General features: G+C 41.2%; 1 protein-coding gene across 4 annotated transcripts in view; it reads right to left on the bottom strand.

The window, feature by feature from the left end:
* The window catches only part of BCL2 (BCL2 apoptosis regulator), a 169,993-nt gene that overhangs the window by 80,162 nt on the left and 64,872 nt on the right, over positions 1 to 24,959 (bottom strand). Inside the window, exon 4 of one of the 4 annotated variants that reach the window (XM_084850511.1) lies at positions 19,262 to 24,461. The exons of the other annotated variants lie outside the window; for them this stretch is intronic. Within the exon in view, the coding sequence (XP_084706637.1) occupies positions 24,447 to 24,461 (15 nt within the window). The 3' untranslated portion in view covers positions 19,262 to 24,446. Of the gene's footprint in view, positions 1 to 19,261; positions 24,462 to 24,959 lie in introns of those variants that run through there. 4 annotated transcript variants of the gene reach the window in all.

Below are 24,959 nucleotides of genomic sequence, written 5' to 3'. Positions count from 1 at the left end.
GTTATGTACAGAGCACAGGTCATGCTACTGCCTTTCAAACAGGCTTCCAGGGCTATCCCACCAAGACTACGGATGCTTCCAGACAAGGCTTTTACACGCATCGCCTTACCCGATTCATAGAATTTTTACCATGCATCGCCCTGCCTCGTTCATCAAATGTTTATCATGCATTGCCCTGCCCCGTTCATAGAATTTTTACCATGCATTCCCTACCTTGTTCATCAAATGTTTATCATGCATTCCCTGCTTCATTTATCGAATTCTTACCATGCATTCTCTGCTTCGTTTATCAAATTTTTACCATGTATCGCCCTGCGTCATTCATCGAATTTTTGCCATGCATTGCCCTGCCCCAGTCATAGAATTTTTACCATGCATCACCCTGCTTCATTCATAGAATTTTATGGGTGGTTGGGGGCGGGGGTTCAGACAACATCTTCCACTTGTAACGTTCTCATGTTTTCCCACCACTTCTTCCACCTTTTTTCTTTCCATGAAAAAAACATTAAAAAGGAAAAGATGGAATAGCTGAACATTGTCTTTGGATTGGTAATACTAGAAGCCATCCATCTGGAAGCACCCTTACACACAATCTGAGTGATCTGGATAAAGCTTCAGGCTAGTCTCTTAGTTTGCTCACATTTTGGTGAGGACTGTAGGCTTGGATTATAACTTCAACCATCTGGAACATAATCTTCTTCACAGACGGCTAAAACCAGATCACTGTCATATTAAATTCCAAATTATGATGTATCTCAGTATTAAATAATAACGCCTTGCCTGAAAAGGCTAAGGAAGACCTAGAATATTAAAGTGTACTGGAAAAGATGTGTTCCCATTTCTCTCCTATTAAAAAAAATCTGATCCACTCAGGACAGACTATAATCATGCCCATAACACTTTTTGTGGAATAGTTTACACAGTTTTACATAGTCCATGCATTACTAAAAATGTATTTCCTTTATATTTCCCCTTGTTACAACTTGGTTGTAATGTATACACAGAACAAGGACTAAAAACAAAGTCTGTAAACTGTTCCCGCTCTATCTCCCCACCCACCTCCCTGTTCAACAGCCCTAAAAATCAATTGGTTGCAAAACTTTTCCACAACTGGATTCATATTGGAAAACAATGTACCAAGAACGAAAATGCTTCTTGCAAAGTCCTGAAAAAGTTGCAAAGCACAAGTAAACAGTTATCTTCAGAAAAGCTCTTTCCAGATAGAAGACTTATTTCCAGTTTATGTTGTGATACATAAAATTTAAAAAACGGAAATACTGATGCAGCAAAAACCTCAATCCTAAATACAGAACTAACTTACCAATGTACCAATTACATGGAAGAAGTACCACTGATGTGAGTGAAACATATTTTCCATATTTATCTGATGAAGAAGGCTGTTGCATATGAATGCTTATTTAACAATAAACCAGGTAGGCCACGATCTCATACAAAGTTAGATATGCTTAAACCCATTAAGTTAAATGGGTACTGGGATGCCTAAGTCTTTATGGGATGTGGCTTTAATCTTAGATACTATTTTTTTCTCTTACTTCCATATAACCTTTCAAAGATTTGTTATTTAAAGCTCAGCTGTGAACATTCCTGAACAGATTCTAGGCGTTCAATTCACCCATTTTTAGAAATTATATGATCCCATTTCCCCACCCCAACAATAATTTTTAATTGCTTCCACAGCCTGCCAGTCTTCTATAAGAGTGTACAGTCTGGCTTCCCAGAAATAGCAATTCATTGGATTGCCACAGAAAATCTTTTAAAACGCTGTGATATTCACACAGCTTCCTAGCCAATGTCTGCAGTCAGGCCAGGATCACAAGAAATCATAATATGGCTGAAATAATGTTTGGGAATTCAGATTTAAGACAAAGTAATTCTATGTTCAAAGATTTCAACACAGATTTCAGGCAATGGAATGTTAAAACAAAAAACAGACTTTAGTCCGGTTCAGATGTAATGCTAAACCACAGGAAAATAGGAAGATGCCTTCTACCAAGTGGGACCATTGGTCTATCTAAGCTCACTGACTGGTAGCAGATTTCCAGGGTTTCAAAAAGGAGTCGTCCTATGCCATACCTGGACATTCCAGGGACTGAATCTGGGACATTCTGCATGCAAAGCATGTGTTTTACTACTGAGCTACAGCTATTCATGGTTTAGCACAACACAAATGAGCCTGCTCAAGTCCCCTTCCTCCCATCTCTTCCACTGGCATACATCAGAGTAGGTGGGTTCGTTTAAACTAACCGTGGTTTGTCATTATATCCCACAAAGACAAAATGATTCGCTTAACCTGTAGCTTATTGGAACCGGCCATGATCAAACTGTGGTTTCTGATTCTGGTTTGTTCCAATAAAATGTAGTTTAAATTAATAAAAAATTGTCCTTATCAGACGTAATGCCAAACCATAGTTCTAGTATACTGAATGTATCTTCAAGGAATCTGTAATGGATCCGTCGGTAAATACATAAAAATGAGTAAATAAATACATAAATTAGTAAACAAATACATTTTTGTTGTTGTTGTTCAGTCGTGTCCGACTCTTCGTGACCCCATGGACCATAGCACGCCAGGCCTTCCTGTCCTGCACTCTCTCCCAGAGCGTGCTCAAGTTCATATTCATTGCATTGGTGATGCTATCTAGCCATCTCATCCTCTGCCGTCCCCTTCTCCTTTTGCCTTCAGTCTTTCCCAGCATCAGGGTCTTTTCCAGAGAGTTTTCTCTTCGCATTAGGTGGCCAAAATATTTCAGCTTCAGCTTCAGTATCTGTCCTTCCAATGAGCACTCAGGGTTGATTTCCTTTAGGATGGACTGATTTGACCTCCTTGCAGTCCAGGGCACTCGTAAGAGTCTTCTCCAGCACCACAGTTCGAAAGCATCAATTCTTCGGCGCTCAGCCTTCCTTATAGTCCAGCTCTCACAGCCATACATTACTACTGGGAAAACCATACCTTTGATTAGACGGACCTTTGTCGGCAAGGTGATGTCTCTGCTTCTTACTATGCTGTCTAGGTTTGCCACAGCTTTCCTCCCAAGGAGCAAGCGTCTTTTAATTTCATGGCTACAGTCACCGTCTGCGGTGATCTTGGAGCCCAAGAAAGTAAAATCTGTCACTGCTTCCATTTCTTCCCCTTCTATATGCCAGGAAGTGATGGGGCCAGATGCCATGATCTTCGTTTTTTTAATGTTGAGTTTCAAACCAGCTTTTGCACTCTCCTCTTTCACCCTCAACAAGAGGCTCTTGAGATCCTCTTCACTTTCTGCCATTAGGGTGGTATCGTCTGCATATCGGAGGTTGTTGATAATTCTCCCAGCAATCTTAATTCCGACCTCTGATTCATCCAACCCCGCATTTCTCATGATGTACTCTGCATATAAGTTAAATAAGCAGGGTGACAATATGCAGCCTTGTCGTACTCCTTTCCCAATTTTGAACCACTCGGTTCTTCCATGTCTGGTTCTTACTGTTGCTTCTTGACCCTCGTACAGGTTTCTCAGGAGACAGGTAAGGTGGTCTGGTACTCCCATCACTTTCAGAATTTGCCTGTTTGTTGTGATCCACACAATCAAAGGCTTTAGCATAGTCAATGAAGCAGAAATAGACGTTTTTCTGGAATTCTCTTGCTTTCTCCATGATGCAGCGAATGTTGGCGATTTGATCTCTAGTTCCTCTGCCTCTTCGAAACCCAGCTTGTACTTCCGGTAGTTCTCAGTTCGCATACTGCTGAAGCCTAGCTTGTAGGATTTTGAGCATCACCTTGCTGGCATGTGAAATGAGCGCAATTGTGCGGTAGTTTGAACACTCTTTGGCGTTGCCCTTCTTTGGAATTGGAATGTAAACTGACCTTTTCCAGTCTTGTGGCCACTGTTGAGTGTTCCAAATTTGTTGGCATATTGAATGCAGCACTTTAACAGCATCATCTTTTAGGATTTTAAATAGCTCAGCTGGAATAGTGTCATCTCCACTAGCTTTGTTGTTAGTAATGCTTCCTAAGGCCCACTTGACTTCACTCTTGAGGATGTCCGGCTCAAGTTCAGTGACCGCACTAAAATGGCTATCAGGGGCATTCAGATCTTTCCTGTATAGTTCTTCTGTGTATTCTTGCCACCTCTTCTTAATCTCATCTGCTTCTGTTAGGTCCCTGCCTTCTTTGTCCTTTATCATGCCCGTCTTTGCACAAAACGTTCCCTTGAGATCTCCGATTTTCTTGAAGAGATCTCTAGTCTTTCCCATTCTGTTGTTTTCCTCGATTTCTTTGCATTGTTCATTTAAGAAGGCCTTCTTGTCTCTCCTTGCTATTCTCTGGAACTCTGCATTCAGTTGGGTATATCTTCCCCTTTCTCCCTTGCTTTTCGCTTCCCTTCTTTCCTCAGCTACTTGTAAAGCCTCATCAGACAGCCACTTGGCTTTCTTGCATTTCTTTTTCTTTGGGATGGATTTCGTTGCTGCCTCCTGAACAATGTTACGGACCTCCGTCCATAGTTCCTCAGGCACTCTGTCTATCAGGTCTAATCCCTGAAATCTATTCCTCACCTCCACTGTATATTCATCAGGGATATGATTTAGGTCATACCTGAACGGTTTAGTGGTTTTCCCGACGTTCTTCAATTTAAGCCGAAATTTTGCAAGAAGCAGCTCATGATCTGAGCCACAGTCAGCTCCAGGTCTTGTTTTTACTGACTGTATGGAGCTTCTCCATCTTTGGCTGCAAAGGACATAATCAATCTGATTTCGATATTGACCATCTGGTGATGTCCATGTGTAGAGTCGCCTCTTGTGCTGTTGGAAAAGAGTGTTTGCTATGATCAGCATGTTCTCTTGGCAAAACTCTATTAGCTTTTGTCCTGCTTCATTTTGTACACCAAGGCCATGCCTGCCTGTTATCCCCGTGATTTCTTGACTTCCTACTTTAGCATTCCAATCCCCTATGATGAAGAGGACATCTTTTTTTGGTGTTAGTTCTAGAAGGTGTTGTAGGTCTTCATAGAACCGATCAACCTCAGCTTCTTCGGCCTCAGTGGTTGGGGCATAGACTTGAATTACTGTGATGTTGAATGGTTTGCCTTGGATTCGTACTGAGATCATTCTATCATTTTTAAGATTGTACCCCAGTACTGCTTTTCCCACCCTTTTGTTGACTATAAGTGCTACTCCATTTCTTCTAAGGGATTCTTGCCCACAATAGTAGATATGATGGTCACCTGAATTAAATTCGCCCATGCCTGTCCATTTTAGTTCGCTGATTCCCAAGATGTCGATGTTCAATCTTGCCATCTCCTGTTTGACCACCTCCAGCTTACCTTGATTCATTGATCTGACATTCCAGGTTCCTAAACAATATTGTTCTTTACAGCATCGGATTTTCTTTTCACCGCCAGACACATCCAAAGCTGAGTGTCCTTTCGGGTTTGGCCCAGCCGCTTCACTCTTTCTGGCGCTACTTGGAAATACCCTCTGCTCTTCCCCAGTAGCATATTGGACACCTTCCGACCTGAGGGGCTCATCTTCCGGCATCATCTCTTTTAGCCTTGTGATACGTTCCATGGGGTTTTCTTGGCAAGAATACTGGAGTGGGTTGCCATTTCCTTCTCCAGTGGACCACATTTTGTCAGAACTCTCTGCCATGACCTGTCCGTCTTGGGTGGCCCTGCACGGCATAGCTTATGGCTTCACTGAGTTACGCAAGCCCCTTCGCCACAACAAGGCAGTGATCCATGAAGGGGAAAATGAACATGACCTGATGGCTGAAAGCATTTTGATATCAACCCTGATCATTTTATATACTGTACCTTCAAACTGTTGCTGTTTTCTTTACTGTCGCCACATTTTGCTGACAGAAACCCAGGCCTGAAAGTCTAGGATCAAAGGTCTTTAAACTATTAGCTTCCTTCCTATCCTGAATGAAAGACAGAGGATAACTCCATTTTTTTAGAACATACTGCTGATGCTGTAGAAATGTAATATGGAAGCAGGCTCAAGAGTATACATTCTAAGGCAGAGCCATTCCCTTTAGTGGCCATTTTCATATAACTGGAGAATCTGGTCCATAAAGAAAAAAAGGATTCTCAATGAAGTTTAATATTTTGCCTAGAATAAAAAGCCACAATTAACATGTGGGAAAGGCGACAATATATAAGAGAGTGAGGATTAAAGAACATATAGCTCATTGGATAAGACTTTGGCCCTTTAATCCATTTTTTAGGTCTACATGAAATGAATTGTGATGAAACCTGCATAGCACTTCAACTTTAAATATTCCTTTCCATTTAAAGCAATAAATCTTCTCTGCCTTAAATGCATACAACTACACCACACACAGACACACACACACACACACACAGAATGTACATCAGCATCTTCACATCTAAAATATTAGAACTTCTGAAGAGAAGAGAAACCATTAGGTTCTTGAGTCTGAAAGAGAGTCAAGATTAATTGAACAATGGAGACAGCAGGGCTACAATACAGAATGATTAAACTGAAAGCCTTCCTCTGTATATTTGCACCGAAGATTAAACGTGTTTAATCTTTCTCAACTGGTGCAGTGGAAAGAGTAATAAAAGAGGCCTACCTAGGCAAGACTGGAAAATCTTTCTTATTTTCCCCTCCCAAAGCAACTGGTCAGAAAAGAAATGTTTCACTTGTTACTTTTTATCTAATACTAACATTAGGACCAGAGATCTAAAAATGGTGGCTTGGACAGCCATTATTTATTGTTACCACCAATCTCCTCCCCTCCTTTAATCCTCTTGTATTCACAGGGGGATTGGGAAAAAGCCCATGGGAGTCTGCCAAGAAGAGACTCCTGCTGTTTCTTACCTGCTTGAAAACTACAGTGGAAATAGGGTCACCAGGCTAGGGATCTGTGTGGTGTCAGGTGCCCTGCTTGCCAGAGGGCTGGGTGCATTTGCCCCTGGTGAGCTGATGAGTAAATTTGTGGATGCCTGATTGAACGTAGGTTTTATAGGGCAATCCCTACCAAGAATGTACCTCTGTTCCCTCTCTGTGCTTTGACAAGACACAGGGCTCCTTCACATGGGGCTTTTATCCTGCGACTGAGATGGCACCTTCACAGAAGTTTGTGGGCTCTTTACATGATGTAATGACCCTGCTGTGACCCTCCTGCACTAAATGCCCTTTGTTTTTAAATAGATCGCAGATAATGAGCTATCAAATTACCCCACTGTGTTCCTTTTCAGTTTCCTCCATGAAAAGAGTTAAAGTGGCAAGAAGAGGCACGAGCAATGACAGATAATGGACTCAGTTAAGGGGGAGAGGAGGGGGAAAGGGGAAAGGAAAAAGGAAGCACAGGTAAAGGGAATCAGTTGTGATCCTGCATTTAAAATGGAAGCAGAAAGACCCATTTTAAATGCAGGATTTTATGCTGGTGTAGAAATGCCCACATATTGCATGAACAAAGCAGAATATTACATTTACATCATCATTCATCACAAGGAATGGAAGATGTCTACCAGGATAGGTTGCTACACAATCCTATTTTCAGACAGGAGGATGTATGAAAACGTCTTCTTTTTTAATTAAGAAACAAATACATAGTTCAGATTTTTAAAAGAATTCATTTGTTTCCAATCATGCTTATACATACATACATACATACATACATTGGGCTAAAAGGGAATTTGACAATAAAACAAACACATTAAAACTTTTGATGGATCACTATCATCTATGAAACAGAGAGCTAAAGATTGCTTTTCTTCCCCCCCCTTTTTTTTAAGAACTGGGGGGCGGGGTGATACCTGACATCTGAGGTTAAACATAAATGACATAGTCATGTATTATATTTATTATTGTGGGATTCTTACTGAACTAGCAATTCATCACAGTTATTGGAATCTCGGAGGTGTCATTCTGTATCTCATGAGGATCATCAACTGAGCCCCATGAAGATGATCTTGTACTCCTATTTTAAGCCCTCCAACTGTCTGAGCTCTGCAACATGTTCAGTTATCAAATTATGAATATTATTCTACTGAACAGACAGCAGTGACATTTTCCATCTCATGTAGAAACACTACTTTGCACAGTAACTGCTGTCCCTTACTTCTAGAAAATTGTGGATACTTGCAGCCTGAGTCCATCCATGTTTACTTGGAAGTAAGTCATACTTTGTTCAGTGGAACATACTTCTCAATAAATGTGCACAGGATTACAGCCTTAACTTTCAAGTATGTGACCTTGCTTTTTATTCTAAGCAACCCCCCCCCTTGAGAATGTAATTGAAGGGTGGTATAAAATACTTATAATGAATAAAGTATAAAATACTTATAAATTTGCGTGTGTACAAAGTGTGCCAAACAGAAATCTGTCTCTTGCTTCTAAGCAGACATAATTCTCGAGTACAAAAGTCATGTGGCTGGGTGGTCAAAGGTTTTGGATCATGCTCCTGGGCTGTATATTTAGTTGCAAGCCAATATGTTTGAAGTGCTATAGCAACCACTTAGTATGAATGCTTGTTTTGGAAATATATGAACTTCAAAATGGGAAACTTGGATTTGAATCACCTTGATTTAAAGCAAACCACTGTGGTCGGTTAGCGAGGAGAAGGGTCTTTTAGGGTTTATTTCCATATAACCCAAGTAGCCAGATAACCCAAGTAGCCAGATAACCCAAGTAGCCAGATAACCCAAGTAGAGATTGACCTGGTTCGCACATCATGGCGAGTTAATTAAACAACCTGCAATGTGTTCTCAGAGGATCAGAGCTTGTTTATGCAAAGCAGAAGCGACTTGTGTGCAGCACACGCCTTGCAAATCTTGGGTAAATTAACCCATAATTTGCTACTGTGATGTGCGAAATGGGCCAATGTGAATCCAGCTACACAGTGCTAATGTCCACAATAAAAGTTACCGTGGTCTGGATCCAGAGTTCCCATGAATGGAGTTCCAGTCATAGGACACTTAAGAAAGGAGGGGAGGGGATTATCAACGATTCCTCCCCCCACCCCATGCTTCCTGAAAATCTGCTCTGAAGAAAGTTGGGGGACCCTCCAGAACAGTGTGGGTAGTAACATACAGAGAATCAGGACCCCCCTTTTTTTCCAGTAGAAGCCTCCAGTGCATTGCAGTCCCTTCCACAAATGGAAGGAGCCCCTTCATTTGTGGAAGGGAAGTTCTGGATCCAACCCTGTATGTAAGAAAATGGAATAATAGACTGCAAGGGCTGCAAGTCCTTTTGTTGTTGTGGATTTTCAAATATTTGGAATTGATCCATGCATAGGAAATTATTCTGACTATAAGTGGGAAGAAAGTAAATAGCACACATTTTTGTGGTTAACCTCCCCCCACCCACCCCATGCCTGGACTTATATAATATTGCTGGCACTTTAAATGTTGTAGCCATTGAAACATTACTGCTTTTTGTGCATTGTGATAGTTTCTGAGACAAACATACTTGCTTTCCTTTTTCTTAGGTGTACAAAAATATAGTATTTTCTGTAAAAACGTAGCCCCTCATTAGCCATTCAGATAAGCTACAATGGCTATTAAAATTTATCTAAGTTGCAACACACAGTTTACAGTTTACATTTCAACAGTCCAGCCTTCCTCTTTTGTCTCATAAGAATATTTCTTTCCTTCCTCTACCATATATAGAACAAAAAGGTCTGACTTCTGCTTGGATGAATTTCAGTTTTTCTACAAATGAGTTTTGCGAAGTAAAATGCTTAAAGACCATTTTCCATTTGATACATTCAGAGAGCAGGAAAAGAATTCCTTGGAAGACAATCAAGACTTATATTTACATCATAACCACACCATGTATATAGCCATAACACTGCAATTTCACCACACAAATGCATGACCACATTTAGATTTAGTACCCTTTTTCCACTGAAGGGAACATTTTGTGGCCAAAAGGGGGGTAAATATATTAAAATAAAATAGAATAGAATGGATACATTTGCATCCCACCCTTCCTCCAGGAAGCTCGGAGCCAGAGATCATCCTTAAAGCTCACAAGAACCATGTGATGTAGGTCAGGCTGAGAGAGCAACTTGCCCAAGACCACCTACTGGGCTTCATAACTGGGTAGGAATTTAAACCTGAGTTACCCACATACAGACCCAACCAGTACTCCACACTGGCAATTCAAGCAATGGCTTGGAGTCTAACTTTCACATTATGAGACTTGGTTCACATTATGAGGCTTTCCCTGCCTCCTCCATTCCTCTGCAGCCCCCCTGGATGGAGGGGCTTAGGACCCTTGGGAATGCTGTGGGATACGGTGTAGGGGACTGCAGATGGAGGCAGGAGTTGGTGGAAATCACTTCCCTTCCCTTTATGTGAATAGAGGAGCAATTTAGGATCCAAGCCAACATTTGGTAAACATTCAGAAACAACAGATGGAGCAGGCAGGAGCTTTAGGTGATTTGGGTTTAGTGACCTATAAGGTTTTTCATTCTCATTCACATGGTTACTCTTCATTGTTCCCTTAAAACTGCTACTCATCCACCCCCCAATGCCCAAGTTCTTCTTTTCCTCTTTTGTCACACACACACTCTTACAAGATCTTTGAAAAATGGACTCTTGGGTACAGGACAAATCATGCAAACAATATAATAATTTTTTCTTAACTCCAACAATGTGAATGAAAAATGTAGGTTTATTCTAATTGAATTCACAGCCTCCTTGATCAATGCTGTGGGAGTAAAGGTTGAACCAGCGGGTTTTTCCTCAGAACTGGAAGACTGATTTACTCCATTGTCTCCAAGAACTGCAACAGGAAACATAGAAGACCAAATGATCATAAGCATCATCAGTTTCTTCCTATCTCTGTTATCAGTAGCACACAGAGAAGTCTATTGATCAGAATGAGGAAGGCAGAAAAGATCCTTCACACTTCCCAAATGTTGAGTTAGATGGGAAAACATACTTACAAGGCAATCCTATGTATGTTTACTCACAAATAAGCCCCATTGCGTTCAATGAGACTTACTCCCATGTAAGCATGTACATAAATGCAGCCTTAACGTTACACAATGCTGGCACTGTATGATTTGATACTAGGAGGCTCAGGACACCTGAGGTAGCCTCAAATAAAACAGCTGCCCTGTTCCAGTTTGGCCATGAACTCCCAAGGCTCTCACAAGCAAAACCCAGAGAGAACTTATGAGGAACAAAAGGCATCTAGCAGCCAAAGCAGGTAGTATAGGCTGGGTCTGCAGATATGAGAGAACTTTCAAACAAAGTTTGAAAGCTCTAAAGCTCATCTGAATCATTGTCTCCTACCTGAGCACCACACCTCAAACAAAGTTGCAGGGAACTTAAAGGGGGCAGTACTCTGGTTTGGAGTTGTGCACTGAATAGCCTTGGAGTGAATGGCCTTGGGGTGGTAAGTGGGCCAATTCAGTCTCCTCCCCTAAAAGATCTGAGCTGTCAGTCCCTGGTTCCAAATATGGTAACTTGTTCTCCTGCTCTTCCTCAGGGAGACCAACAGGGAGTTCACTGTAGGATTTGCACCCTGGTGGATACAGAAGACATGAGACCTCCCATGCAGACCACTGCAACTTGGGCTCATAATCACAAAGGGCTAAATCAAAACAACAACCAGAGGATGAGAGCCAAGGCTGATATCAGGAAGGTTGGCCATGAGAAGCTTGCAAGGAAAGGTACTGCAAGTTGTTGAACTAGAAAAGAAGAACATAGATGTTCGCTAAAAGTTCATGGGATACTTGGGAAAGAAGGACACCAGCTTCCCAACTGTACCTAATGAACATAAAGAGACCCCTATCTAGTCCAGCATTCTGTTCCCACAGTTGTCAACCAGTTCCCAAAGGCAAGAGATGAATGCAATAGTACCTTCATAGTCTTGTTCCCCAGTGACTGGCATTCAGAGGCAAGCAGCAACAGGGAAGGTGCTATTTTGCACATAAAACGTTAGAATTTACTTGTAGATCAGACTAAGGCTCATCTATCCCAGCATTCTGGTTCTAACAGTGGTCAGACAGATAACTTTGTAAGCTCATGAAAGCTGGTCACCATCACCCTGTCGTTTGTCTCCTGCATTCAGTTGTTAGGATACATTGATATTGCACATGGAAACTCTATGTAATGATCATAATTAATAGCTGTTAGTAGATCTCCCCATTTATGACTAGGGTTGCTTCCAGATGAGGCTTTTATGGTGCAATCGCCCTGCCTAATTGACAGAATTTTACAGGGGGGTCTAGTGTCATCTTCCACTCATAACCCTCCCGTATTTTCCCACCACTTCTTCCATCTTTTCACTTACTGCAGAAAATCCATTAAGGAAAGGACAGAACAGCTGCACAATACCTTCTGATCATTACCATCTGAAAGTATCCTAGGAGTATGGCAATAAAATACCTTTAAAAATCAAGCTTCAAATTTCTTCTTTAATTTTTTTAAAGGAAGGCTTAGCTCAGGTATCTCTGAATTATGGGCTATAACAGGCCAACATAATGTCCCATCCCTGATGAAGGGGAAAGGAAGCATGCTAGAATTAAAAAAGAAACTCAGTCTCTCCCCCTGGGCCCTCCAGTTTTCCTTTTTTAAAGAAGTAAAATTCAAAGGCTTGAGACTGTAAAAAATGTCTTGGAATCAAAGCAATGAATTTTACCATTCCTCATGTGTATATGACAAGGTGCTTAAAAATCATGTGAAACAGGTTAGTTGAGAGAAAGTGAGAGAGGTTCATAAATAGGACACTGCAATTATCTGCAAATTCACACTTTCAGTGTAAAAACCTCACATTGATTGTTGCAGATAGGTGTTCTGAATGGACAGAAGCTTTGAGGATCTTATTGGTGGAACTGTGAAAAGAAGGAAACATGCAAACTGCAGTACAGTTAAGCCAGCTGCAGACAGTACTATGCATGTCATCTGTGACAATGATTCAGATCTGCATTAATATTGCTCATAGAAGCACCTGTGCTTTTGAATGTGCAGTTAACCCAATTGTGGAAAACAATGCAACGGTGACTGGATCTGAATAGTGAAAATTCCATTTCTATTTGTGCAGATGCATGCCCAAACATGTGATAACATTGTGATGATGGGGGGCAGGGGTAGGGAATACATGCAGAAACGCAAGAATGGGTTTATTTTGCACACCCTGAATCATATGAATGCTTCTATGAACTTATTCTAGAAATGCAAATAATTCCTCCTTTAATTTTTTTTTAAACTAGACTGCTCCTATGAAAAGAGGGTTATTTAGAACAATGGTTAATCTATCTGGTATTAACTGATCTTTGAGAATTTTCCTAAAACTATTGTATAAGATTCCAATCCTTGTAAATGATTGTGAGAAAAACAATTGGAGGGTGATAGTAGTTCTCAGTTAATGGAATAATAACAAATCTCCCAGCCTTCCCTACAGTCTTCTACTAGATCTGTAATCTAATTTCGTTTTCTAAGTGCAACTCTATCTCCCTGTGCTGCTTGTGTGCATTCCTCAAAATACATCTGTACTACAGACCTAAACCACTTTTAAACTTGTTTAACAGTCTTAACTTCCCCCAAGGAACCCTGGGAATTATAGCTTTGTGTAGTTGCTGAGAGTTCTCAACACTATCATAGGGTTATAACTCCCAGGGTTCCTGAAGCATGGTAGGGGGGAATCAAGACTGTTTTAAAGTGGTTTAGGTTTGTAGGGTAGAATTTCCTCAGTCTCTGTGCAGCTAAATGTCTGTGTTAATCAGGAACATGTGCAGACATTTTACTTAAAACCTGAAGTATGTTATATACTTCTCATACCAAAGGTTGAAACATATAGGCTGAATCTGAGAGCCACTGGCTATGTGTCACATAATATGGCCATTACACAGTAAAATAATTACAACATAGCAAAAATTAACTATGCCTATTTTTTGTAATTTCTACTTATCTTTATTCTGCAACATTATAGGTGAATTTAAATTTAAGGTGTGTGTATGGGAGGGGGGTCACACAGACAAAACCTTTAAGAACTACCATTTCATTTCCCCCTATCTGCTTAAAGGCCATGCTAAGTTTAATTTGGAAAGAACACTAACAAACTAATACTAACAAATGATTAAGGCAGAGATAGTATCACAGTTAATAGCTGGAGTGTGCTTGAGATGCCTACAGGTTGTTTGTAATCACCTAAAGATCCCCTAATACTCATAACCTATGACTGCAACCTCTTATTTGGCCCAGTATATGTATGTACACATGCATGTATATTGCATGTGCTCTTGAAAGTGCCTTTGAGTCATATTTTATTCATTCCATGCCGCTCTATCCTTAAGAACACAGCACAGAACTAGTAAAATGTCCATGGGAACTAGGATTTAAGGATCAGGCTGTGGGATTGTGAGAATCCCCTCCCACTCCTCCCCTCTTGTGCAAAATTGCAACCCTTCTCCCCTCAAACCTGGATTTAGTATTTTGTGACACTGTCACCAATGTGTGTTAAAATGAAAGAGGGTGTGTTTCTCTACTTCCGTCGAGAACCCAGGCTTAATCAGTCTTTTCAAAGTGAAAGCGGCTCCATACTTTAAATGGCAATTGTTTGTGGTGCATGAGTCACATGTGTAAAGTCTGAATGATGGATATGCACACTTCAACACACCTGGCTAGAGAGAGGTAAGGGGAATTTGTATATGAAAGGAGAAGGATGGAGGAAGGCTACATGCAATCCCATGACTCTGATGACTAAATCCTAGTTCAAATATGCCTGCACTGGGCCACAAATATTCAAGAGTCTGCTTAACTTGTACTGACTATAATACTTCATTCCTTTTTTCCTTTTAACCAACATCTTATGCATCAAGGAATAGTATTGAACAACTGATGTTACAAACTGTTTATTGCCAGTGGAACTCAATGTTCTCGCCCACTAGGAACAAGGGTTAGCTTCCAAGCAATCCTGCTAATTCTATTAAAAGATGAAGCTTAATACACTGGCTGAAACAATGCAAAGTCATTCTAGTGGATGTTCCTGTAGTTCAAGGGATGGAGATCTGAAAGGATCACATAAAAGAGCAAGGTTTGAAAGTAGGCAAAAGTGTTTTTTTCCCCTAAAGCTAAAAACATTTTTTCTGTCAAATGAAACCTAAAGTCCTTAAGAGTTTAAATCAATAAGTCAGCCAGAAATGCCAAGAAATACAAGTTGCGTGTAACCACTGGTTTTCACATAACACTATCCCATGGTTTATTTAACCCATGTTTTGTTGCCCTACCCAGGGTTTGTCTGGCAAATAATCAAACAAACTGTCATTTGTTTTCTCAATTCCTAGGTTGCTTGTTTCCCTTCTCCTTTGCCTGCTCTCTCTGTGTATCCTAGATGCCTTTAGGTGCTGTAGTCTTGGCATATAGAGTGGCTGGTTTGGGCTTTTTTTACCACTCTTGCCCATCACCTCTGTAACCTGGCAAAACAATTACAATACACATTTCTGAGTTCTCACTTTGGCTTGTACGTGGTTAACAAACCACAGCTGCATTCACATATCAAAAGAACTCAGAATTCAACAACCCAAACCATGGGTTAGCATAATGCTTGAACCAGGCCAATTTGCTTCACACCTCTATTGTGGGAGGGTCCACCATTCCTCTAGGTAATTGAGTTCCATTGTCAGAAAGTAAGAGCAGTTCGGCAATGGAACCACTTCCCTAGAGGGTGGTGGGCTCTCCCTTACTGGAGATCTTTAAGCAGATGTTTAAAGGGATACCTAATTCTGGATTTTCTGCACCGAGCTGGGGTTTGGATTAGATAGCCTACAAGGCCCCTCTAATTCTATGATTGTATTCAGAGATCCTGTTCGTGGATTTTTATGTTATTAAACAGTCTTATGTCAGAAGACTCATAAACCAGGATCATATGGGTACACAGCATCACACTGAACACACGCAACCTGGGGGTTGGACTGGATGGTCTTATAGGCCTCTTCCAACCCTACTATTCTATTATTGAACCTGCATTATTAATGCACATTCTTATCTGATGTGGACTGATCTTTCATCTGCTTACTGGCAGCATGATGTAAGCACTGCACAGCTTTTACGAGCCCAGTGCCCTCTGAACACTTTAGGAATAATGACAGCATTGATTACGGACAGACAGCAATGCCCTTTGGCAAAATGTTGTTGTATGCCTATTCTTGGGTGTTAATGGGCTTACTGATGAAACAGGCAGAGTACAAAGTGAAAGAGCAAGCAAGCACTACAGATATCTCATCCAGACAGTGTTTCCAGTATAACCTAGGAAAGAGAAATGAAGTTGAACTGCAAGCACAATTTTGTATGCTACTACTAGTACACAAAGAGGATGTAAATTTTTTTTGAAGACTAGATGGGCAGCCTGGATGGCATCACTGAAACATGCCTAAGAAAAGGAGAAGAGAATACAGTCTATATATAGCCAGGGAGAACTGGGTGTGCTATTCCATCATATTACAGAACTTGACTTGAGTGGATAAATCAGTATGGGAAACTGAACTATATAAAATATAATTGTTCCATTTGTGTTACTTGTATTTTAATTGCTTTTGTATTTTCTTTGTATGTAAACCGCTCTGGGAATTTTCATGGAGGGGTAGTATAAAAGTACTTTGAATATATGACTACAGAAGGAAATCATGATGGGCATGAACTACCCAAAACTATGTTCTGTAAAATACTAAAATAAAAAGTCTTACATGAAATCAAATAGATATCTGACCTATGTATCCCCCTTGAACTGTTAAATGTAGTACTTGGTCATCTGAAAGACAGAATTTATAAAATAAATAACAACAAACCTGGAATCTATTAACATCAGCAAACATTTTATTTGTACCTAAATGGTGAGATTTTAGAATTATCACTTGATTTGAATAAGCTACAAGAGTGAAACGTACTGAACAAGTAAAAATAAGAGAAGCCCAACAACATATGAAGTACTTCATAAAAGTATGGTCTCCATTTGTTCATTGTTGAAGAGCAAAGCAAGATATGAAAGCTATAATATATATTTTTCTTTGTAATTCTATATTTGATTGTTGTATTGTTTAATAAACAATTAAGCACTTCTTAGCCCCATTGATTTCAGTGGAAGAGATTTGTACATATGCTTAAATCTCTCCCACAAATCAATGGAGCTTAGACGGATTCAACTCTGGCTGGATTGTACTCAAGGTTTAAAATTAATCATATTTTTCTTCAATTCTTCCCACCCCCACCATAAAATAATAGACTGATATGACCAGTGTATTCTTGGCACTAAAATAACTGAAGTCTAGACTGGACAAGTGGTTTTTCTATTTTACACTGCAGGCTTTCAAAGATCTTTTACCTTTTAGTATCCCCAAATCTGTTCTTTTAAAAAAAATCTTTTTCCCACACCATGATTTTGTATGGTGCTAAAGTCAAACCACATGAAAGTCCCAAGAAATCCTACACATGTGAATCCAAGTTTAACCAAGGAGTGGTGTGGAAGGGCGGGGGCGGGGGGGGGAGCTCAGATTTTTATGATGTGAACTTTATTGGAACATTCCCTTCATGTCCCTACATTCAGAAGAGAGTCTGGATTCAGTTACAGCAGTGCTGACTCCCACACATCTGCTTTCCTATTGTTAGAATTACCTTTCCCTTACTAGATACCTTTAAAAAAACATTAAAGATCACCTTTAGATACATGATGTTGGAGATCAAACACTTGGGCTTCAGATGTTCCAGCAGAGATACATGACAAGATGCATCAGTTATGCTTTGAAGCTGCTTCAATGCTTCTCCTCATCTGATTTTGTTTGAAAACTAACAATTCCATGTAATTACTTTGTTTTTTCATATTTGCCACATAGGGCTGTATCTAGGAGCTTAAATACTCCTATAAAATTAGACCACTGCAGCATCATGGTAGGTGTATTAAGCGTTGCTGAAGCAAATATTTGATGCATCATGTCCCGCAGAAAATATATTTGGATTGCTATGTGCTAGGGTGTGCATCTACACACACATACAAATAGGCCTATACGTCTGCAAGTCATTTCCTACTTAGAACTAGAGAGGCACAGTATAAGTTCCCTAGCAACATTTTTATAAACATCCAAACAAACCTTGATTCTGCTAGGTTCAAATTTACTGCATAAGCTGTTTTGCAGGCTGCACAATGGAAAGCAGCAGATGTCCAAACCTGAAAGACATCGAATTGCTTACAGTGAAAAGCTGAGCATCTAATGCTCCAAACAATGGTAGCGATTATGCCTCATGCACACAAACGGATAAGGAGTGTTGGGTTTAAATGCAGTAGAGTGAAGTATCTGGATTTAACAACTGGACAATCCTATCCAGATGAACTACCACTGCTGGCCAGGAGGTGAGGGTTGTAGTTCTTGCCAGAAAGTTCCCTGGTGGTTCTTCCCCTCTGCCAATCCCCCGCCCCCTGTTTCAATGAAGAGTAAATTACCCACACCAGCTCCAAGCTGGCATAGGTAATGAGTGAGCAAAAGGGTTTTGGATTCAGTGGATAACACTGTTTGGGGCCCTACCGCCAGCAGAACACTGCCAGCTGTAGATCCATGCCCAGAAAGCTTTCCATGGACATACGCCCCAAGAGCCCCCCCTTCCACCAGCAGAGGGGAAAGCAACAAAATTAAAGAATATGAAAAATTAAATGCCAAATATGTGACACAAACCAGCTAAAGGGATGACATACCATTGATTTCAGGGGTGGGGTGGGGTTAAAGCACATCCTTTCAACTCTTCCACCGAAATCAATAGGAGTTCAAAATGCTTACTTCCCTAACTTCAAGGATCACTGATGTAATAGTACTGTTCTCTATAAAAGCAACACTAATATCCCACAACAATCACTCATTCTAACGGAAAACTCAGATGGTGAGTGCCGACAGGATTGTAGCCAAAACGGGGTCACTAGGAAACAAGAGGAAAGTATCAGCCTACTCGGGGGAACCCCTTCAACCCAACCCCCCCCCGCAAGGATACCCCAATGAGGGAAGAGCACTTTCAGTAGCCACAAAATGTAAAGTCACATTCAGAAAAGAAAAATGGAACATGCTAGTGGGAGGGGAGAGGGGAATGTCCTGCTTAGAGAAAGCGGCTGGCTGGAATCCAGGTAAATTCCTTTTAGGGAGGATACACGGCAATATTTTGTTGCATGGTTCCACTTGCGCATTTTTAATGTTGAAAAGTACTGACCTCACAGACTATATGGAGATATGATGCTGCCTTATACCGAGTCAGACAACTGGTCTATCAAGCCAAGTCTAATCTACTCTGATCAGCCAGGCCTCAGGCAGAGGAGCCCTGATAACTGCAACCTTTTTAATCAAGAAGCCAATGATGAGACCCAGGGCCTTCTGCATTCACAGTCTGTGCTCCACCGCTAAGCTATACTCTTCCCCTTGATGTTACAAATAGTAAAGGCCACAATCTAGTTGCAGAAAAACTAAACATGCACCCAAATCTCTACCACTGAACTCAGTGGGGACATAGAAACGAACATGCCTGAAGTAAAAGGGATCGTAATGTTTTTTGTGAAACCCATACAAAGTTTATTTTTAACAATTATTTCTTCGACTTGGCTATAATTGGTGGATTGCGTTTTGCATGTACCCTTCCTTTACTAATAAGAAATGCAACTAACTCTGTACCAGATGCAGAGCTTCTTTCATCCCAAGTACATTTTTATGTGTTGCTATAGTGCTTGGATTTGATTCTTTTTTTGTGTTTTAAATCATCATATTTCCGTGGAAAGATACTATGATCCAATGTTATGGAATTCCTCCCACACTTCCTTCCTTTAGCCAGCAGTAGCAACAGAGGGAACAAACTGTGCGCCACTGTAAATCAGTTCTTCAATATGATTTGTTTCAGCTTTCAGTTTTGGCCTCCATGTCCTCATGCCTCTCTGTGCCTTTTGCTCTGATGTTCCCTACGCCTGGGACATCAATTTGCTTCGTCTCAATTTGGTGTGTCACCTTTCCTTCCCTTGTTTAAGTCTCCTCAAAAGGCTCAGTTCTTTATCAAAGTCTTTCAGTTCACAGCTTGCTTGCTTTTTAAATAATGGTAGTGGCAGGGGTTTGGATGGATGCTTCCAAGGCTGGAGAGCTGAGGTTACACAGTCACCAACCACGTCAACGACGACTACTTTTCTGCATCATGTACAGCAACAGCACTACAGTCAAAATGGCAACAGAAAAAGCATAATCTGGACTCTCAGGAATAAATGACAGAGCAAATGGTGTCAGTGTAGGAGAAAATGGCCAATATAAATGAGCCCAAGGATTTGGTAAGGCTGTCAGGGGTTAGATAAAATTGCTTGGCAAGCTGTATTTGGCCCACTGGATACCAGTTTGCCATCCTTGTGTTGGTATTAGATTTTAGAATTAAATAGTATTAAATAGTCCTGTGGGCCAAATCCGGCCCACCTGGGGTCCAAATCCAGCCCTCCAGGATTTCCCAAATGGCCACACACCCTTCCCCGGTCCCTGACCACCAATCATTTGGTGGTTTTCCAGCATTTGTGTTCCCATTCTAAAAAGCTGAAATGCCTCTCCTAAGTCTTAGTCACTGGCAACAAGAACTCTAAGCTAAAATAGGCTGGCATTTTTGGTTCCTTTCGCCCCACCCACCACCGGAAAGTGGCCTCTGAGAGCTTTTGCAAAATGGAATTCAGCCCTCAGGCTGAAAGAAACTCTGCACCCATTTTAGAAGGATAAATTCTGACAAGACCCCAGATGGTCTCAGCACCCAAATCCCATCTTTCAGAGAGTCTCTATGTGTCTATTGGCAGCAACCTGAGCCAACGTGTGTCTTTTAACAGACTACTCAAATTTTACATGGGTTTACATGTCCTCCTGCAGAGATCATCTCTAAACACCAGGCTGAAGCTGAAAAATGTTGGGAGATTTCAGCTCTGTTGGAGCTGAATACTCCAACAGAGGTTGGAGTATTTCTTACGTGCCCTACACAGTTACACACCCCTGTGACATCAGGCATTGGCCACTGTTGAAAACAGATGGTAGGCGAGACAGTCTGGAGGGTTTTGATTAATTTACAGTCTGATCCTTAATATCTCTACAGGGAAGTAAATCCCACTTAGTTAAATGGAAGCTACTTCCTAGTAAGTATGCTTAGGATTCCAACCCAAGGCTCACTTGTTTGTTCATTTATTCAAATCATTTTAATACAACTTTTCAGGGCAAAAATCCTCAGAGAGGATAGCGCTTAGCCCCACTCAGAACAATAGCCCTCCTGCCAATGTTGTACTCAATATTCTCCAGATTTGGTATGAAAGATGAAATTTGGGGGGTCAAAGAGTTTCCGAATCCCTCCCCCAATCTTACCCTCTTTAATGTCAGTTTGCTAGTGTCAATTGCACAGCCCTGATCAGGTGCTTTTACAATTCCAATTGTCTTTAAGTTGGCCTTCTACTTCCTATATTTGTTTTATATTTAGTACATATCTATTCTATCTTCCAACCATCATAGAACTCAAGGTGGAGTTCCCAGTTGGTCTACATGACATCACTGGCTACATGATGGCATCACTGAGGGCTATTTTGAGTGAGGCCATTGCCCATGACTTTCATTTGCCCTCAACAACATCATAATGTCGCCAAATGTGACTGTCTACAAAGGCCAATTTATCTTCAAAAATGGCATCAATCCAGCAGGGGAGGGCTGAATACAGATTTTAAAAGCAACCGAAGAGAACAGCAGGGACAAGGTGTGCGAGGCCACTGGGGAGGGGTGGGGGAGATGTCGACCATACGACAAACATTTTGGTCCCCTATCCCTAAACTGGTGGAGCAGGAAGCACATCTCACAGGGTGTGTATGTGCTCACAAAACACACATCCATTTCAGTTTATCACTACCATCCATGAGTCCAAGGTTCTGCCATGGAACTGTCCGTTTCAAGGAAAGGGAAGGGAAATGTACAACCCATCTCTCTTTCCTGGGGCCCATAGATTGCTTACGTATCCATACAGTGATACATAAATGACGTTTTAATGAGACTTGAACAGTATTTTGTTGTGATTTGAGAACTGGTGTAGTCCACTGACAAAGGATGTGAGCCAGAAATCCCTGGTTCAAATGATGCCCTGGTGCCTCAGCCATGAACTGACTAGGCAAACAACTAAACTGTCAGCTCCCTGTCTGTAAAACTGGGAACCTAATCTTGGCTTACCTTACAGGGCTGTTGAAAGGACTGACAAGATAACGTATTTTTTATTACATTCCTATCTCAGCTTTCCTCCAAGGAACTCACAGCAGCATGCATAGTCCTCCTTTCCTAATTTATCCTCACAACAATCCTGTGAGGTTGGGAGATAATGTGAACTTCATGTCTGAGTGAGGATTTGAACTCAGATCTCTCCAGTTCTAGTCAGCACTCTAATCATCTCACCATAACGATATGTGAAGTATGTTTTTAACATCTGAAATGTGCTCTATCAATGCTAGGCATTATTACTATTATTATTATTATTTATTGACTGAAGGAGGCTTGCGCAATTGCAGGCCGCTATTTCGCCCAGAATTTGTCATAGGTTGTTGCAGATGGGAAAAGTGGGAAAGGCTAATAGAATCAAATTAAAATGTCATAAAGCATTAATTTTACATGTTAGAGCAGCAAGTAATTACTTTTTAACCACTCAATCTTCAGTTCTCAGTGCTCTAAGCCAACTTCATTCCTCTATGATTATTGCCAGAAAAGATAAATATGGCATCCTTTTCATGTCTAGTTATAAAAACCTGCACTATAATCTGTCAACTAGTCAGGTTATTAGAAGATAAGTGCATTTTTTCTCTTGTAGGCAAACAATATTCCCACTGAACTACTGTTCCCAAATGCAAAAATGTTCTCATTTTGTATAAAATAAATCACACTAGTCTACTCAATCTATTGGATTAAACTTACACACCGAGTTAAATGCTCCTCCTGAAAAATACAAAGTGTCTTTCCATTCTGAATGTGCATAATCTAAAGTAGTTCAAATGAAATCTATAGAATTGTTCTTGGATAAAGATGTGTCTGCAATTGTTTCCCACCCATCTGCATATCTTCCACGACAGAGGTGCAGCCTGGCCTCATCCAGGGTGGCACCCCCGAACATAAGAGCCCTGCTAGATTAGATAAGGGATCCATCAAGTCCAATGTCCTGTTACCAACAGTGGTCAGCACAATACTTCTGGGAAACCCACGAGCAAGGTATGAAGGCTACATCCTTTCCTGTTGTTTGGCTACAAAATTCTGGGGGCAATTTGTCTCTGAACATAAACAGCCTTCTGAGGTCTGGTGCCCTCCAGATGTTTTGGACAACTCCCAGCATTCCTGGCCACTGGCCATGCTGGCTAGGACTGATGGGAGTTGAAGTCCAAAGCATCTGGAAGGCACCAGATCGGGGAAGGCTGACATATGAGACTGGTCTACTTCTGGACTTATTACAGGAAGACCATTGTAACAACCTTGCTCTCTTTCATGGAATGTCTTGCTCCGGACAGATTTGATGCACAATATTGTTTACTGTATGTTTCCTTCTAAAAAAGCAGTAGGCGTGCTTATTTTTGACTCGTCCTGCTCACAGGCAGGTATTTTAGGCTGATTCTTGAATGTTATTCTACTCACAAGCAGATCTACTTGCAAGTAAGTGGCCCAGCCTGCCTTATCAAGCTGGTGTCCTGGCATGCTACTTGAAACAGCAGGCTGATCATACACTTATCCGCCAGTTAAAATAGCATGTTGCGGTGCCTACCCATGAGTATTTCTGTCCTGATCTTTATACATGTGGACAGCAAACACATAAACAGCAGCAGCCCAGAAAACTGACAGCGCTGGCTTGAGATTTTTGAGGGCCAGTGGGCAAGACACTCTCCCTCAGCAAGTCTATCTTCTCACTGCCATTGTCACCAGCTGCTAGTGCTCCTTGTCCTATTTCTTATCCTCACCACCAATGTTTTATCTGCTTGACAGGCAGAGAGCAGTGAGCAAGGAGGCAGCAGCATCTCTTGCTTCTCCTTCTCACCACCTCTGTTGTCTGGGCCAGAGTGAGAGGAGAGGCAGGAGGCATCATAACAACAATGTGGCAATGCTGAAGAGAAGAAGCAAGTACAGGGGGCTCTTGTCAGTGGATCCCCTGCTGGGGTGTAGGCCCTCAGCAGGTTCCTGACCATGCCTACCCTTGACTCCAGCCTGGAAATGCATTCTCTTTCTTTGCTACTTCTTTACAAAACACATCAAGGTATGGTTTCACTGCACAAGACGTGGGGGTGTTTGATAATGCAAATGGCTTTTCAAAAGGATTATACAAATTCCTGGCTGGAGGACAGGTTTACCAGCAGCTGTTAGCTGTGAAAGCTAAACAAGGGCCTCTGAATTCCAGATTCTGGGTACAAATACCAACCTCATCCATGGGAGCTACTGGAGGCAGCTGGCTTGGAAACAGAACACTGGACCAGGTGGACCTTGGTCTGAATTAGCAAAGAATATCCTAGAAAAATTAGGAACAAAAGTGGAAGAAGAAATCAGATTGAGTACTAATGATAGTGTTGCACATGTGTTAAGCCCAGAGGAGAAAGACACTGACCACACCTCATGAGTTACGCATCAATATTCAGGGTTGGATACAGAAATTGGGTCCTTCTCAGACATCACTGCAAGCATGACAATAGCAGCTGACCAACTTTACCTGGTTTAACTGTTACAACCCTTCCCTCACCCCCCAATCCCCAACAACTGTAGCCTTATTTAGAGTGACCCCTGTTCTTCCCAAGAATTACAATTCCCTGGATTCTCTAACTGGAAAAAAATTATAACTGTTTGAAACGAGCATATTTTCAGTGTAGCTATGCCAGATGTTTGTTCCTCATTACTATTTGTGTTAATAAAGAAATAGTGGTTTGCAGATCATTAAACTAAATTCACTAACTCTCTCCTCTCTCACTCCACTGGGAAATTTCCTACTTGCCTGTCTCAGCATCCACAAATA

This window comes from Heloderma suspectum, chromosome 4, assembly GCF_057233095.1.
Source record: "Heloderma suspectum isolate Gila_16-S chromosome 4, 16-S_ref, whole genome shotgun sequence".
Taxonomy (NCBI): Eukaryota; Metazoa; Chordata; class Lepidosauria; order Squamata; family Helodermatidae; genus Heloderma; species Heloderma suspectum.
The sequence above is the reverse complement of the archived record's forward strand: the minus strand, read 5'-3'. Positions and strand labels throughout refer to the sequence as shown.